This window comes from Corythoichthys intestinalis, unplaced genomic scaffold (assembly GCF_030265065.1).
Source record: "Corythoichthys intestinalis isolate RoL2023-P3 unplaced genomic scaffold, ASM3026506v1 HiC_scaffold_23, whole genome shotgun sequence".
Classification (NCBI taxonomy): Eukaryota; Metazoa; Chordata; class Actinopteri; order Syngnathiformes; family Syngnathidae; genus Corythoichthys; species Corythoichthys intestinalis.
Window position 1 is genome coordinate 7,351,137 of NW_026651592.1, and position 14,415 is coordinate 7,365,551.

The following is a 14,415-nucleotide window of genomic DNA, read 5'->3' on the forward strand; positions in this document are numbered from 1 at the left end:
CAATGGCGAGCTACTAGTTTATTTTTTGATTGAAAATTTTACAAATTTTAATAAAACGAAAACATTAAGAGGGGTTTTAATACAAAATTTATATAACTTGTACTAACATTTATCTTTTAAGAACTACAAGTTTTTCTATCCATGGATCGCTTTAAGAGAATGTTAATGTTAATGGCATCTTGTTGATTTATTGTTATAATAAACAAATACAGTACTTATGCACCGTATGTTGAATGTATATATCCGTCTTGTGTCTTATCTTTTCATTCCAAGAATAATTTACAGAAAAATATGGCATATTTTATAGATGGTTTGAATTGCGATTAATAATCACGATTAATGAATTTTTAAGCTGTAATTAACTCGATTAAAAATTTTAATCGTTTCACAGCCCTAGTACGATAATATATATATTTCTGTTTCCATCCATGTACCCGTTTATAATGTGCACCATGATTTTATAAGTTGATTTTGGGGAAAAAAAGTGCGCGTTATATTCGTGAAATTACGGTAATGTACTAGTCCTTCTCTTAAAATTTGCATATTGTGATAAAGTTCAGTATTTTCTGTAATGTACTGATAAACATTTCATATATTTTAGATTAATTACACACAACTGAAGTAGTTCAAGCCTTTTTTTAATTTTAATATTGATGATTTTGGCAAAAAAGTCAAGAAAAAACAAAAATCGCTAGCTCAAAAAATTAGCATATTTCATCCGACCAATACAAAAAAGTGTTTTTTAATACAAAAAAGTCAACCTTCAATTAATTATATCAGCTATGCGCTCAATACTTGGTCGGGAATCCTTTTGCAGAAATGACTGCTTCAATGCAGCGTGGCATGGAGGCAATCAGCCTGTGGCACTGCTGAGGTGTTATGGAGGCCCAGGATGCTTCGATAGCGGCCTTAAGCTCATCCACAGTGTTGGAACTAGTGTCTCTCAACTTCCCCTTCCCAATATCTCATAGATTCTCTATGGGGTTCAGGTCAGGAGAGTTAGCAGGCCAAATGAGCACACTAATGCCATGGTCAGTAAACCATTTACCAGTGGTTTTGGCACTGTGAGCAGGTGCCAGGTCGTGCTGAAAAATGAAATCTTCATCTCCATAAAGCTTTTCAGCAGATGGAAACATGAAGTGCTCCAAAATCTCCTGATAGCTAGCTGCATTGACGCTGCCCTTGATAAAACACAGTACACCAACACCAGCAGCTGACATGGCACCCCAGACTATCACTGACTGTGGGTACTTGACACTGGACTTTGCCATTTCCTTCTCCCTAATCTTCCTCCAAACTCTGGCACCTTGATTTCCGAATGACATGCAAAATTTGCTTTCATCTGAAAAAACGTACTTTGGACCACTGAGCAACAGTCCAGTGCTGCTTCTCTGTAGCCCAGGTCAGGCGCTTCTGCCGCTGTTTCAGGTTCAAAAGTGGCTTGACCTGGGGTATGCGGCACCTGTAACCCATTTCCAGCACACGCCTGTGCACGGTGGCTCTGGATGTTTCTACTCCAGACTCAGTCCACTGTTTCTGCAGGTCCCCCAAGGTCTGGAATCGGCCCTTCTCCACAATCTTTCTCAGGGTGCAGTCACCTCTTCTGGTTGTGCAGCGTTTCCTGCCACACTTTTTCCTTCCCACTGAGGTGCCTTGATACAGCACTCTGGGAACAGCCTATTCACTCAGAAATTTCTTTCTGTGTCTCAGCCTCTTGCTGGAGGGTGTCAATGATGGCCTTCTGGACAGCAGTCAGGTCGGCAGTCTTGCCCATGATTGCGGGTTTTGAGTCATGAACCAGGCTGGGAGTTTTTAAAAGCCTCAGGAATCTTTCGCAGGGGTTTTGAGTTAATTCGCTGATTCAGATGATTAGGTTAGTAGCTTTTTTAGAGTACCTTTTCATGATATGCTAATATTTTAAGATAGGGATTTTTGTTTTTTCTTGACTTTTTTGCCAAAATCATTAATATTAAAACAATAAAAGGCTTGAACTACTTCAGTTGTGTGTAATGAATCTAAAATATTTGAAAGTATAATGTTTATCAGTACATTACTGAAAATAATGAACTTAATCACAATATGCTAATTTTTTTTAGAAGGACAGTATGAATGAATCGAGTAAAAAGCTTGGTCAGGGAATATTTTGAAGTCGGAGTGTCTTACCTTGTGTTTTCACAGCATCAGTGATTGGACTGGGGTCGCTTAGTCCATAAGCGTTGGCTGCCCTCACGAGGAAGAGGTAGACGGCGCTGGGCTTCAAGCCCTTCAGTACATACGACTCCATTTTCACATGATCCGCCAGCGTCTGCCAACTGCTGCCCGACGCATGACTGCGGACAAGAAAAAAAATAAAGATTGAAATTGTTTTTGGTTGCCAAAACTCAGTGCTGTTTTTGCAGCTAAATAAATGTTGTGAAACATCTTTATAATCTGAGACTTGTTTATTTCATAGACTCCACCATCAGTTGACAAGACAACACACACAAGCATTGCGCCGCACATTCCCGTAGGGGGCCGAAGCAGGCAGAACCTTGAGTTGGCTTTCACTGTGATAAACTCAAACACACGCTGCGTTCTAACGCCGGATTTAGGTGGAAAGAGGACAAAAGTTTTACTGCATACAAGTAGGCAGGATGGTCTCAAAAGTTATTTGATCGAAGTTTCTAGGTAATTATTATATTAAATAGCACCATGCATGCACTTTGAAACAGGATAATAGATAAAATCAGTGTAACTTTGGCTTGAAATATTTACGAAAAATGAATAATAACTGCCTGTTTTTTGCTGTTAACCAAGAATCTAGACTGTTTTACATTCATATCTATAAAATTGCGCGATTTAAGCACCTATTTGCAAGAATTTTCACCTTAAAAAGCTCTCTGTTTCGTGACGGCCGCCATGTTGCATTAAACAATACCTTAACTTTTGCATGAAATATTTACGTAAAATGAATGATAACTGCCCGTTTTTTGCTTTTAACCAAGAATCTAGACTGTTTTACGTTCATATCTATAGAAATTCCGCAATTTAAACATTTGTTGACAATTGGATTTTGTATCGCTACACAATAGCGGAATTCAACCTCAATAGGTTGTTATTGTTTTGTTTTGCTTTTGTTGAGTAAAATTAAGATGATTCTGCATGCTTTCCTCAAGTATTAAGTTTCTGATGTGTGTGAGTTATTTATTAGCTCTTGAAAACTAATTTAAAAACAAATGATGTAGCTATTTTGGGCAAAAACTTACACGATATGTTTAATATTGCTATTCATCCTGAAAATATAGGTGATTATCTCTGCAATTGGTGATTTTTGTGCAACTAGCGTAAAATCTGAGAAATTTATAGTTATTTTAAGTTTTGTTGTACTTGTATAAAAAATAATTAATCAGGATTAGGGAACGACTTTGAATTTTTTTATGTCGCTGCTCGTGGACTGATATATGCCTAAGGCAGTGCTTCTCAATTATTTTCTGTTACGCCCCCCCAAGGAAGACGTAAATGTTTCGCGCCCCCCCCCAACTCTCTGCCGCCACTGTAAATAGTATCATTCGTCTATATTACTATTATAAGTACGCCTCAGCCGAACATTGTGTCCTTTTTTTTCTATTAAAGAAAAAAAAGTAACATAGATCAACTTATAATAAAGTATAACTTTTTTAACATTGTGTTGCTTGTAACAACAGAAAAGACTTAACGCGCATCAATTTGCCTGAAGTTAAAAAAAAAAAAAAAAAGTCACATCCAAACTGTAAAAATTACACTCAAGGTACATTTTTGACCATTTGATACTGAAAAATAAAATGTAATAAAATCAGTAAATAATAACAAATTCAAATTGATTAGAAACATTTACTCTTCAGGACAACATGCCAAAAAATTTGACCGAAAAAAAACAAAACTGAATAGAAGGGGGGGGGGGGGGGGGGGGGTCTTTGGACAGAAGGAAAGTTTTTATTTTCGCTGATTCACCACAGTGCTCACTGGTTTACTGATATAACACTGACAAAGCGGGACGATGGTGACAATTGGCAATATTTGGCACATTTTCGCAGAAAAACAATCAAGCGGCTTATCAATGAGATTGAGGTCTAATGTCTTTAAGTGGCGTCTTAACTGATTTGGCTTCTCCGCTATAATCATTTTTAGACTCAGTAAACAGTGGTCTTTCCTCATTTCCCACTATATTAAAAGTCAAAGGCAAACGGCCCGAAAAAAGCGCATTCTCGGCGGCCGAGGGAGAACCGTAGGTGAGGGCGGTGGTCGTGACGATCCCAAGCCGAAAACGGCACTTCTCGGCCGGACACGTGAGAACCGAAGAAGACAGTGGGTCGCTGCGTGAGTCCAGCTCTGCATGAGTCTCTTCCGTGTGCTCTTGCTTACTTCAAAAATACTGCACGCACTTTGAAAATGAGAGCGCCACTGCCACCCACGGAGTGGATGTGCAAGTACACTTTATTCTAGTACGGCAAAAAAAAAAAAAAAAAAAAAAAAAGCATGTTCCCCGAGGTCACTCGCGCCCCCCCTGGCATCGCTCTGCGCCCCCCTGGGGGGGCGCGCCCCACCATTTGAGAAGTACTGGCCTAAGGGAGGTGCCTGTTTCCGTTTTAGGTCACTAGCGGCTTTGTTTTGAAAATATTTGAATTTGGAGTTTTTGAAAATAGGCCCCCTACGGATCAGCCCCAAGCACCGTGATCCCCTCAAATGATGGTGAAGTCTATGTATATCAAAATATAATTTTTTTTATGGATAAAAAACAGAAAAGTCACGTAATTTTTTTTCTTGATAAAATATTTAAAAAGAAAAGATTTTGGTTGCTTTAAAAGAAAAAAAATGCTGTGTTGAAGTTAATTTTGTGACTTTGTGATTCAATAACAAATACAGGAAAACACACAATTTGGTAAGTACAATTTTGACATGTTTTGTACCAAAACAAACAATTACTTGCTTGCTAAAACGAAGAAGACTTGATTTTGACTGATTTTGAAAATATACTACAAAATTGTAGGTACACACTTTTTTTTTTTCTCCAAAATATAGGCACTTTTCCCCCGTTTGCAGTTGAAAACAAACACCAAGATCTCTAAATTTAGAGATACATGCTTAAGTCCAGTGTGATTTTTTTTTCTTCCAAAAAGCAACACATTTTTTGGTCAATATTTCGTTTTACTGTATGTGATTTTTTTTTTTTTTCAAAATAACAAAAACAGACAATATTGAGACAATTATTAATTGAGATGTTTTGGGTGATTTTCCTAAAGCAAAAACGTAATAAAATTTGGAGACGCGTGTTTAATTATGTGGTATTTTTCGTAGAATAAATTGGCCTTGGAGAAGGATGTTTACCTGAAGGCTTCAATGACATAGGAGGTGGGTGTGGCCCCAGCGTTTGGGTTTGGCTTCCAGGAGAGCGTGACTGAGGTGCGTGTGACATCTGTGACTTCCGGTTTTGAGGGGGCGCTTGGGATCAAATTGGGGTCGGTAGGTCTATTTGGCTGCACTGGGATTCCAAACTCTGATCAGAAGAACACATAATATGAAAACGTTTTTTCCACATTATACCCCGCTTATGATAAATTTAATCTCTGAGTGACGCTGTCATCATTTACCCTGAACTTGGAGATGAGCTTTCCATGAGGCCTCGCCCCCGGGCGTGGATGCGATGCAGGTGTAGTATCCGGAGTCACTCAGCTGGAACAAGACATTTGTAGAAAATAGAAATGATTTGTTAGCGTTTGACACACTTTTCTGTTCTTCCCTCACCCAAGCATGCTTGCTGTCAGTCTGTAGCCGCACAGCTGTCATTGACTGATCATCTCGCTATCATGTCTTCTGTGGAAGGTTGAGTGACAGACGCCAAATGGAAAATGGAAGACAGACTAATTGGAGGCAACCGCATTTCTGCACATACCAGCCATCTTAGAGGAGTTTGAATGATCTTGCAAGGCCCATAGAATATGTTTTATATTGTTATATAGTCAGAGGTGGGTAGAGTAGTCAAAAATTGTACTCAAGTAAGAGTAGGGTTGCTTCAAAATAATATTACCTAAGTAAAAGCAGTCATCCAAAAAATGTACTCAAGTATAAGTAAAAAGGTATTGGGTAAAAAGAGTCATTCAAAAGTAACTTAAGTAATGAGTAATATTGTGAGTAACTGCCTACAATGTTGTTGTTTTTTTTTTTCACAATGGTACATTTTCTCAGCACAATTCTTTTTCTATGTGAACTGTTATTATTATTCTGTACTATAACCTAGTACATAACCACATTAAGCCTAAGAAATACAAAAAAAAAAACCCAAAAAGTGATAGAATTCTGGCGAGAGAAAAAAAATCTCCAGAAATAATTACCGTATTGGCCCGAATATAAGACAGTGTTTTTTGCATTGAAATTAGACTGAAAAAGTGGGGGTGGTCTTATATTCGTGGTCTAGACGTCATACCCATTCACGACACTAGATGGCGACAGATATCATTGAAGCAATTTTCTTTTTTTTTCCCCCCCAAACTTTTTTAATTGAATTTTCACACATTAATGGGTTAGGTACAGGTAACACACAACAAGAGTAGAACACGTAAATGATAGTTGATGCTAGATAAGGTTCTGATAACACAAAGTAAGCTTCTTTCCAAAAAGGTCATTCACGACGATAGATGGTGCCAGATATCATTGAAGCGATGTTCTGTCATGACCGATCTCAGCTACTCTCAAGTTTAACCTGTTTGCATTATTTTATTGCAATGTTTTTCCTTATTCAGATTTGTTTCAACAGTTATTTGTTTTACAGTTAGACTTCACTTTACTGGTTAATGCAGTTATTGCAATTTTGTTGTTTTATCACAATAGATTGGTTTATTTACATTTCAAAAAAACCAGAAGTCATTCATTTACGAATGTGATTGCACCTTAGTTTACATATTTAAATGTTCAGATATTAAGATTTGAATGAGACAAAATAACATGCTTTTTCTCTCAAATATATTGTTATAATCAGGGGTGCACATAATTTTTTTGCCCAGGTTCTCAGAGGAGGACCTGGAGATGTGACTTGGTCCTCATTGAGCTTGAGAGCCGACCCGCCTGATGCGATAAATTTATGACAAGCTTTACTTAGAGCCAATTAACTTTAATTAATTATATTAACAATTAATGCTTGATTAACATCAACTGGCACAACAAAATCGCCATTACTTTGAAGTGAAATGTAAAGAAACAAAAAGCACCAATTCAAAATAAAGGGCATTATGCGGCTCCCACATTAACTCCAAGCCTTTTTAAAAGTGGGATGTCCTCCTCATAAGACCTCATTGAACGTGCATGTTTAGCTTTGTAAAATGCGTGCAAAAAACACGTTTGTCAGTGCATGTCGCTGTTCATTACCTTTATTCCGCCACTTGTCCATAGGGCGAGTGGGGTCCGTTTGACATCGATAGTTTGCTTAATTGCCACATGCGCTGTTTTTTTCGTGCTTTTCAAAGTTTGGATGGCTGAAATTCTTTGACCCTACATAAAATGCGCTGCTCTTATCGGCGACATTGGGATTCTAACGGCACATTTTGTACCGCATTTCCGTGCGAGCCTCATTTGCTTCTAGCCATGTTACCTCCTGTAGCCACTTTTCAGCAAAAGTCCTTTTTTTCGGTAGCTCCGGTGACGTCTCTGTCGTCTGTCTGTCTTTTGACGGGGGTGGGGGAACACGGAAGTAATTACTCAGTGTGGCCTGCCTCTTCCACTTTTTGAGAAGTTATTTTCTCGTGTCCGCCACAGCCATCGGTACGCAAAAGCGTATGGAAGCCATTGAGGGCCAGCGCGCTTGTCTACGTCCAGTACGCATGCGCGCATGCGGACCACTTATGTGCACCCCTGATTATAATCATTTGTTTCAGATGTACTGTAATTATTTTCTGTATAAAAATTAATTTGGTCTTCAAAAAGTCTTTTTTTCAAACTTGAGTCTTGAAAAAGACAGGGTCGTCTTATAATCGGGGCCGTCTTATATTCGGACAATTATGGTAATTAATTTTCTCATCTTGGCAACGCTGTTACTGTTACTGAAGCGGGAAAGGCGTGCGTTACTATGCGTTACGATGTTGGTTGAAAGACGCGAAAAAAAAATCAGAGAGACGGACTCACGGAGACGAGAGAGCAGAGCAGGAGTGGTGAGGAGGCAAGGGAGTTGTAACGCCGTTGCATACGTGATGCTAGGTGGCTCCAATATTACCTGACTGTAGCCAATGGCCTACAAACTACGCCCACATGATGCTACGGTAGATATCACATATATAAATATAGAACTAGATGCAATAACAGGCATTAGCAACATGTATAAAGAACTAAATGCGTTAGTAAACAGCCGCCATCTTAAAGCAGCAGACTTCTCAGCTCAACTGCAGTCTTGAAACAAATCTGAAAAAGGAAAAACATTGCAATAAAAATAATGCAAACTGGTTAAACTTGAGAGTAGCTGAGATTTGTCATGACAGAACATCACTTCACTGATATCTGGCGCCATCTAGCGTCACGAATGGGTATAACGTCTAGACCGCGAATAAAAGACGACCCCTACTTTTTCAGTCTTATTTCAATGCAAAAAAACATCGTCTTATATTCGGGCCGATACGGTAATTAGATTACTCACTACTGAAAAAAATAACGCCGTTAGTAATGCCGTTATATTCTAATGCCGTTATTAACAACACTGGGAATAACGTTTTGGAAGAAACAAAGTGAGCAAAAAAATAAATAAATATAACACCCTAAATATGTTTAGAACTAGAGAAATGAGCCCTAAACCTATTTTTTTTAACATTGGCAAACTAAATGGATCAGAAATACAATACTTTACAATACAAAAAAAAAATGATGGTAACTTGTCGCTAGATTTGTCGCTAGTATCTTTTGACAAAAAAGTCGCGATGCTATGGAAAATCGCCCGATTTAGCAAGAAAGCCATTCAATTCAAAGTCATATATTGAGTATTACTATTAAAATTTAATTAGGGCTGTCAAACGATTAAAATTTTTAATCGAGTTAATTACAGCTTAAAAATTAATTAATCGTAATTAATCGCAATTCAAACCATCTATAAAATATGCCATATTTTTCTGTAAATTATTGTTGGAATGGAAAGATAAGACACAAGACGGATATATACATTTAACATACGGTACATAAGTACTGTATTTGTCTATTATAACAATAAATCAACAAGATGGCATTAACATTATTAACATTCTTTTAAAGCGATCCATGAACGGAAAGAATTGTAGTTCTTAAAAGATAAATGTTAGTACAAGTTATAGAAATTTTACATTAAAACCCCTGTTAATGTTTTCGTTTTATTAAAATTTGTAAAATTTTTAATCAAAAAATAAACTAGTAGCTCGCCATTGTTGACGTCAATAATTACACCATGCTCACTCATTCTGCTGAAAGCCATACAATCATTTGGACCCAAGCGCCAGCAGAGGGCAGCAGAGGGCGCCAAACACCAAAAAACAAGTAACAAGCGGACATTACACTGCTGTCATTTTAATCTGTTTGAGCGGGGCATGTGCGTTAATGGCGTCAAATATTTTAACGTGATTGATTTAAAAAAATAATTATCGCCTGTTAACGCGATAATTTTGACAGCCCTAAATTTAATATATAGTTTAAACAACTTAATATTGTTCGTAAAATTTTCAATAGAATTAATGTAGCTTGCTACAACTTAGTTTACGGAAGGAATCATCTTAACCCTTAGATGCATAAGTGGGTCAAAAATGACCCGGTGAGGTTTTTTTCATGAAATATCTTTGGAATGAAAAATTGTTATCATTCATTTTCCAGGTATTCCTCGAAAAACATGTTTTTGATATAATGCCATTAAAATTGTTGATTAACTTTTTATACATTTGAACAAATTGTCATTTTTGTATCAAATGCATTTTCTATGGAATCCAATGGGAATCTTTCATTCTTATCAACTTTGGCTGTCAGGAATAAATTTACTGTGGACCACACAGACTATGTATGTAAAAAGTGACATCCCTTAAGAAGATTATTTTACACAGCAATAGCTGATACGTGTACTATTATGTTCATCTAGTATTTTGTGTGTGTGTCTTTCATGACGCTTTATTATTATTCATCAACAAATGAACCTATTTCATAACTAGCTAGCTAACTAAGTTCATACCGCAGGTCCAAATGCAAAATTTCGATTTTTTTGTCATATCTATTTTTTGGCGTACCCGTTCAGACTGCCTTTGTCCATTGAGCCTGTTCAAGTATCACACATGCGCTCTAATTCACAGTCCGAGATGCGCTGAGCAAACTGGCCCGCAGGAGCATTAGAGCAGAAAAAAAACGAGCATTTTCAGGCTTATTCTCAACCCATTTTATTTTTTTATGACTGTTGTCAAGCCCGCTCCTACCCTAAATGCCGCGTTCAAGCTAGGCGCTAATGCTAATGCACAGCTACCGTAGCACCCTGTCTCTCTTGCTCTTTGCTGATGTTAATTGCTGCATGAATTCCTATTTGGGGGACTTGACAGTTCGGACTGCAGCCACATTTTGGAAAAATTTGGCCCGGATGGGATTTTAACCACATACGAAAGTGACCGTGATCGAATTTGAAAATGGTCCACTTTTATGCGACTTTTCCCGCTCAGTCGAGTCGGAAAAACACGGGAAAAAAATCGGATTTGTGCTAGATTTACAGCTGAAATGGTCCTACAGATGTTGGATGATGGAGAGGCAGTGACAGGGTTGGACTCAAGTGTCCGAAATTTCTGATTATGAGGACCCAGACTATTGTCCAGGTGGCAGTGGCAGTTGTCCACCTGGAAATCCAACTGAACAGGATCAATCTGACTCATAAGATTCCACTTATGTGTCCTCTGAAGAAGAAAGTGTCCAAATCATGGCCAACAGAATGAGTTGGTAGGGTTCTTACTAGAGAGAATTACCTCCCACCCAGGGCAGAACACAGAGCCACAATATCCTCAGAAATCAGTCAGTGCCTCCACAAGGGCTTAGCGCTGCTGTCTCACCAAAAAGATGCAAGGGAGCTCTTCATCATTGATGATAAAATCCAAGGAAGGATGAAGTTTATTGCTGGTTTTTCTTTTTTTTTCTTTTTCTTTTTTAAAAAAAAAAAAAGTTAATTGAATCATAAAGATATTTCAAGCATGAAATAATTCTTGTGTGGCCCTGAATATCATAGTAATTAATATACAAGTGATTATTCTTCACCAAAATTGCATAAAAACACATTGGTTCTTATATGGGTCATTTTTGACCCACTTATGAAAGAGTGTAGGGTCAAGTAACTTGTGCATCTAAGGGTTAAAGCTGTCCAGGTTAGCAAAACAATAGATGATGTGCGCTGTGTGTGGGACGCATTAATAAAATCAACTGCCTAGCCTGTCACAATCATCTTCACGAAAACGTAGTCCTGGAGAAGTGACACCTTCGTTAATGGAAAGTGCCTGAGCAGTTACATCTCTTCCATGTGGGGGGTATGTCCACCCTCGCCCCCTCCATCAACCTCCTTGCTTGCATTGCCTTCACTACAGGTCCACTCGCACTGCAATCTTGTAAACCACAAGACATGCCAGCAGTCATCACCACACCGCAGACTGACGTGAACTATGACCCAGTGTTGAAGGGGGGCCGCACTCCTGCCCCCTCAGCTCTCTCTCACACACACATGCACTAAAGCAATTTCACACAAAAGCCGCTACCTGACAGGGACCAAAGATTGTATGGAAGAGCCGGTGACAATTGAGTGGCGGCACACTGAGGTGTTATTTGCAAACCTGCGGGGACGGGTTTTACCCCCAGCCTTCACGAAGGCGAGGCGCGCAAGATTTGAGATGTCAAAGCTGAAACTCAAAGTTGTGAATCAGTCACCATGACAAACAGCTCTTCAAAAGCTGTCTCCAGATGAAAACGTATTGTAGTGATTAGGAGTGGGAACCTCTTGGTACCTCACGATACGATACGATTTGCGATACAAAGCTTACGATAACGATGATCTGACGATATGGCGATATGGCAACGATTATCGATACATTGGTCAGGAAATCAACCTAAGATATTCTACCAAACGACTATTAAACAGAAAAACATGCTTCCCTTGTGAATTGTAATGAGTTTACCACTAGTAGACATCCAATCCATTTGAACTGGGAGGGTGGCAGCGAATGAACATTCGTTCATTCGCTGCCATCCCTCCCACTTCAAACGGATTGAACGTCTATGGCCGTCAGTGGCAGCAAATGCTAGGCAACGAGGTAATTTTGGGGCAATTCAGATCATTACCTTATTGATTTTCAGTCACTTCCTGAAGTTCCCGTCAATTTTGTGGCATTTTATGAGTCACTTCCTGATGATCTTGGGTTACAGAACAGGAAGGTGACTTTGGAGTTGGCATTTTTTAGACCTATCCAAAGCATTTGACACCATTAACACTGAAATACTCATCAATAAACCGCAGCATTATGGGATTAGAGGCCTAGCACTCGACTGGTTCCGTAGTTAACTGTCTGGATGACATCAGTATGTCAACATTAACAATTCTAAATCATCATACAAACTCATCATTCTAAATCATCATACAAACTCATCAAACATGGAGTCCCCCAGGGCTCCATCTTAGGGCCGCTCCTCTTCAACCTGTACATTAATGATTTTGTCAATTCCACGTCCGTTTTACATAAAGTAATATTTTCTGATGATACAAATTTGTTTTTTTTCCCATAAAAATCCAACTGTACTTGGGCAAATAGTGAATTAGAGAAAATAGACACATGGTTAAAATGTAATAAACTATCTCTAAATATCAATAAAACAAATTACATTGTGTTTCGCTCCCATAAAAAAACAAGCCACTAAACAAATCTGCCTAAACATAAACGGAGAAAACATTGAAAGTGTCGACACTGCAAAATTTCTGGGAGTCCATATTGATGAGTGCCTTAATTTTAGAAAACATACTGATGATCTTACAAATAAACTGTCAAAATATGCTGCTCTTTTTTTTTTTTAAAACTGAGACACTTATCTCCGCCACTTCTCATTTTGTAGAAATCTTTATTTGAGCCACTTACAATACCGTAATATCATATGGTGCAACACATATCCAACTTATTTAAAAAAGCTTGAAATACTAAAGAAAAAAGTTATAGTCTGAGTTTAATGCTCCAACTGAAATAATTTTTCACCGCCACCACCTTCTGAGGCTTATCTATAGCCTAAACTATAAATTAGGTAACCTCATTCCAGTCTGTACTCCTCAACACACATAGTATACTACCAGAAGAAAACATCAAATCACAGGGAAAAAACGAAGGCTAAAGTGTACAAGCTTTAGCATTCAGGGTTTCTCCTAGGATTTTTTGAAGCTGCGGTGGTGGGCAGCATCAGAGTCGAACCGCCTCACCATGTCCTGCCACAGCAAAATTGCGTCATATCATGACAATTTTTTTTTTCTTCACATTTTGTTACCCAAGAAGAACCATAACAAAGATCTATTTGAAATATTTCATTAACCAGGCTAATGTCGTAGCTCTCAGCTACGGTACATGTACGTAAAATGCGTAGCTGATTACTATGGGGCGCCGTTTGTAAAGCAGCACATGCTGAAAATTACGACAACATTTTCTCACATTTAGCACCACACAGTGTTTAAAATGGTGTGAAATTTTTAGAGTCACTTTTTTTTTGCACATTTACCACATTATTTAGCAACTTAGATATTTATTTTTAAATAAGACGTTTTGGACCTGATTGTTTAAATCCAGAACCAAATATTTAATTTAAATCTTAAATTTATATCCTACTCCTTTACATTTATATCCTAAATGCTAAATCTGGAAACGGTTGGAACTAAATATTTAGCTTAATATGCTAATTCACATGACTGGAGACCGGAAGTAACAAAATAAAAGCTGGAGCACACAAAATACTCTTTAAATAGTTTCTCCTAAATATGTATTTTACCTATATATTGTTATTATCTCAATGACTCATGTCCAAGAGCAGACTGCCACCGTTGTTTTATTCATTTTCAAGCAACGTAAACAGACAGTCTGAGCTGCTCCACCAGCTTTTATTTTGTTACTTCCGGTGTCCAGTCATGTGAATTTGCATATTAAGCTACATATTTAGTTCCGACCGTTTCCTGATTTAACATTTAGGATATAAATGTAAAATTGAAAAAAATATTTAGCTCTGGATTTAAACATTAAGCTCAAAAACTTATTTAAACATGAATGTTTAGGTTGCTAAATAATGTTGTAAATGTGTAAAAAAAAGTGACTGTAAAAATTTCACACCACGTTTTCGACACTGTGTGGCGCTAAATGTGAGAAAATGTTGTCGTAATTTTCAGCATGTGTTGCTTTACAAACGGCACCCCATAGATTACAG

At 37.9% G+C, this 14,415-nt stretch overlaps 1 protein-coding gene across 2 annotated transcripts in view; it reads right to left on the bottom strand.

Annotated features, from left to right (window-relative positions):
• Positions 1-14,415, bottom strand: part of LOC130911162 (roundabout homolog 1-like) — a 554,903-nt gene that overhangs the window by 64,750 nt on the left and 475,738 nt on the right. For both annotated transcript variants that reach the window (XM_057828938.1, XM_057828939.1), the window contains 3 exons: positions 5,607-5,688; positions 5,344-5,512; positions 2,164-2,330 (listed from right to left, as the gene is read on the bottom strand). In XM_057828938.1, the coding sequence (XP_057684921.1) occupies positions 2,164-2,330; positions 5,344-5,512; positions 5,607-5,688 (418 nt within the window). The remainder of the gene's footprint in view (positions 1-2,163; positions 2,331-5,343; positions 5,513-5,606; positions 5,689-14,415) is intronic.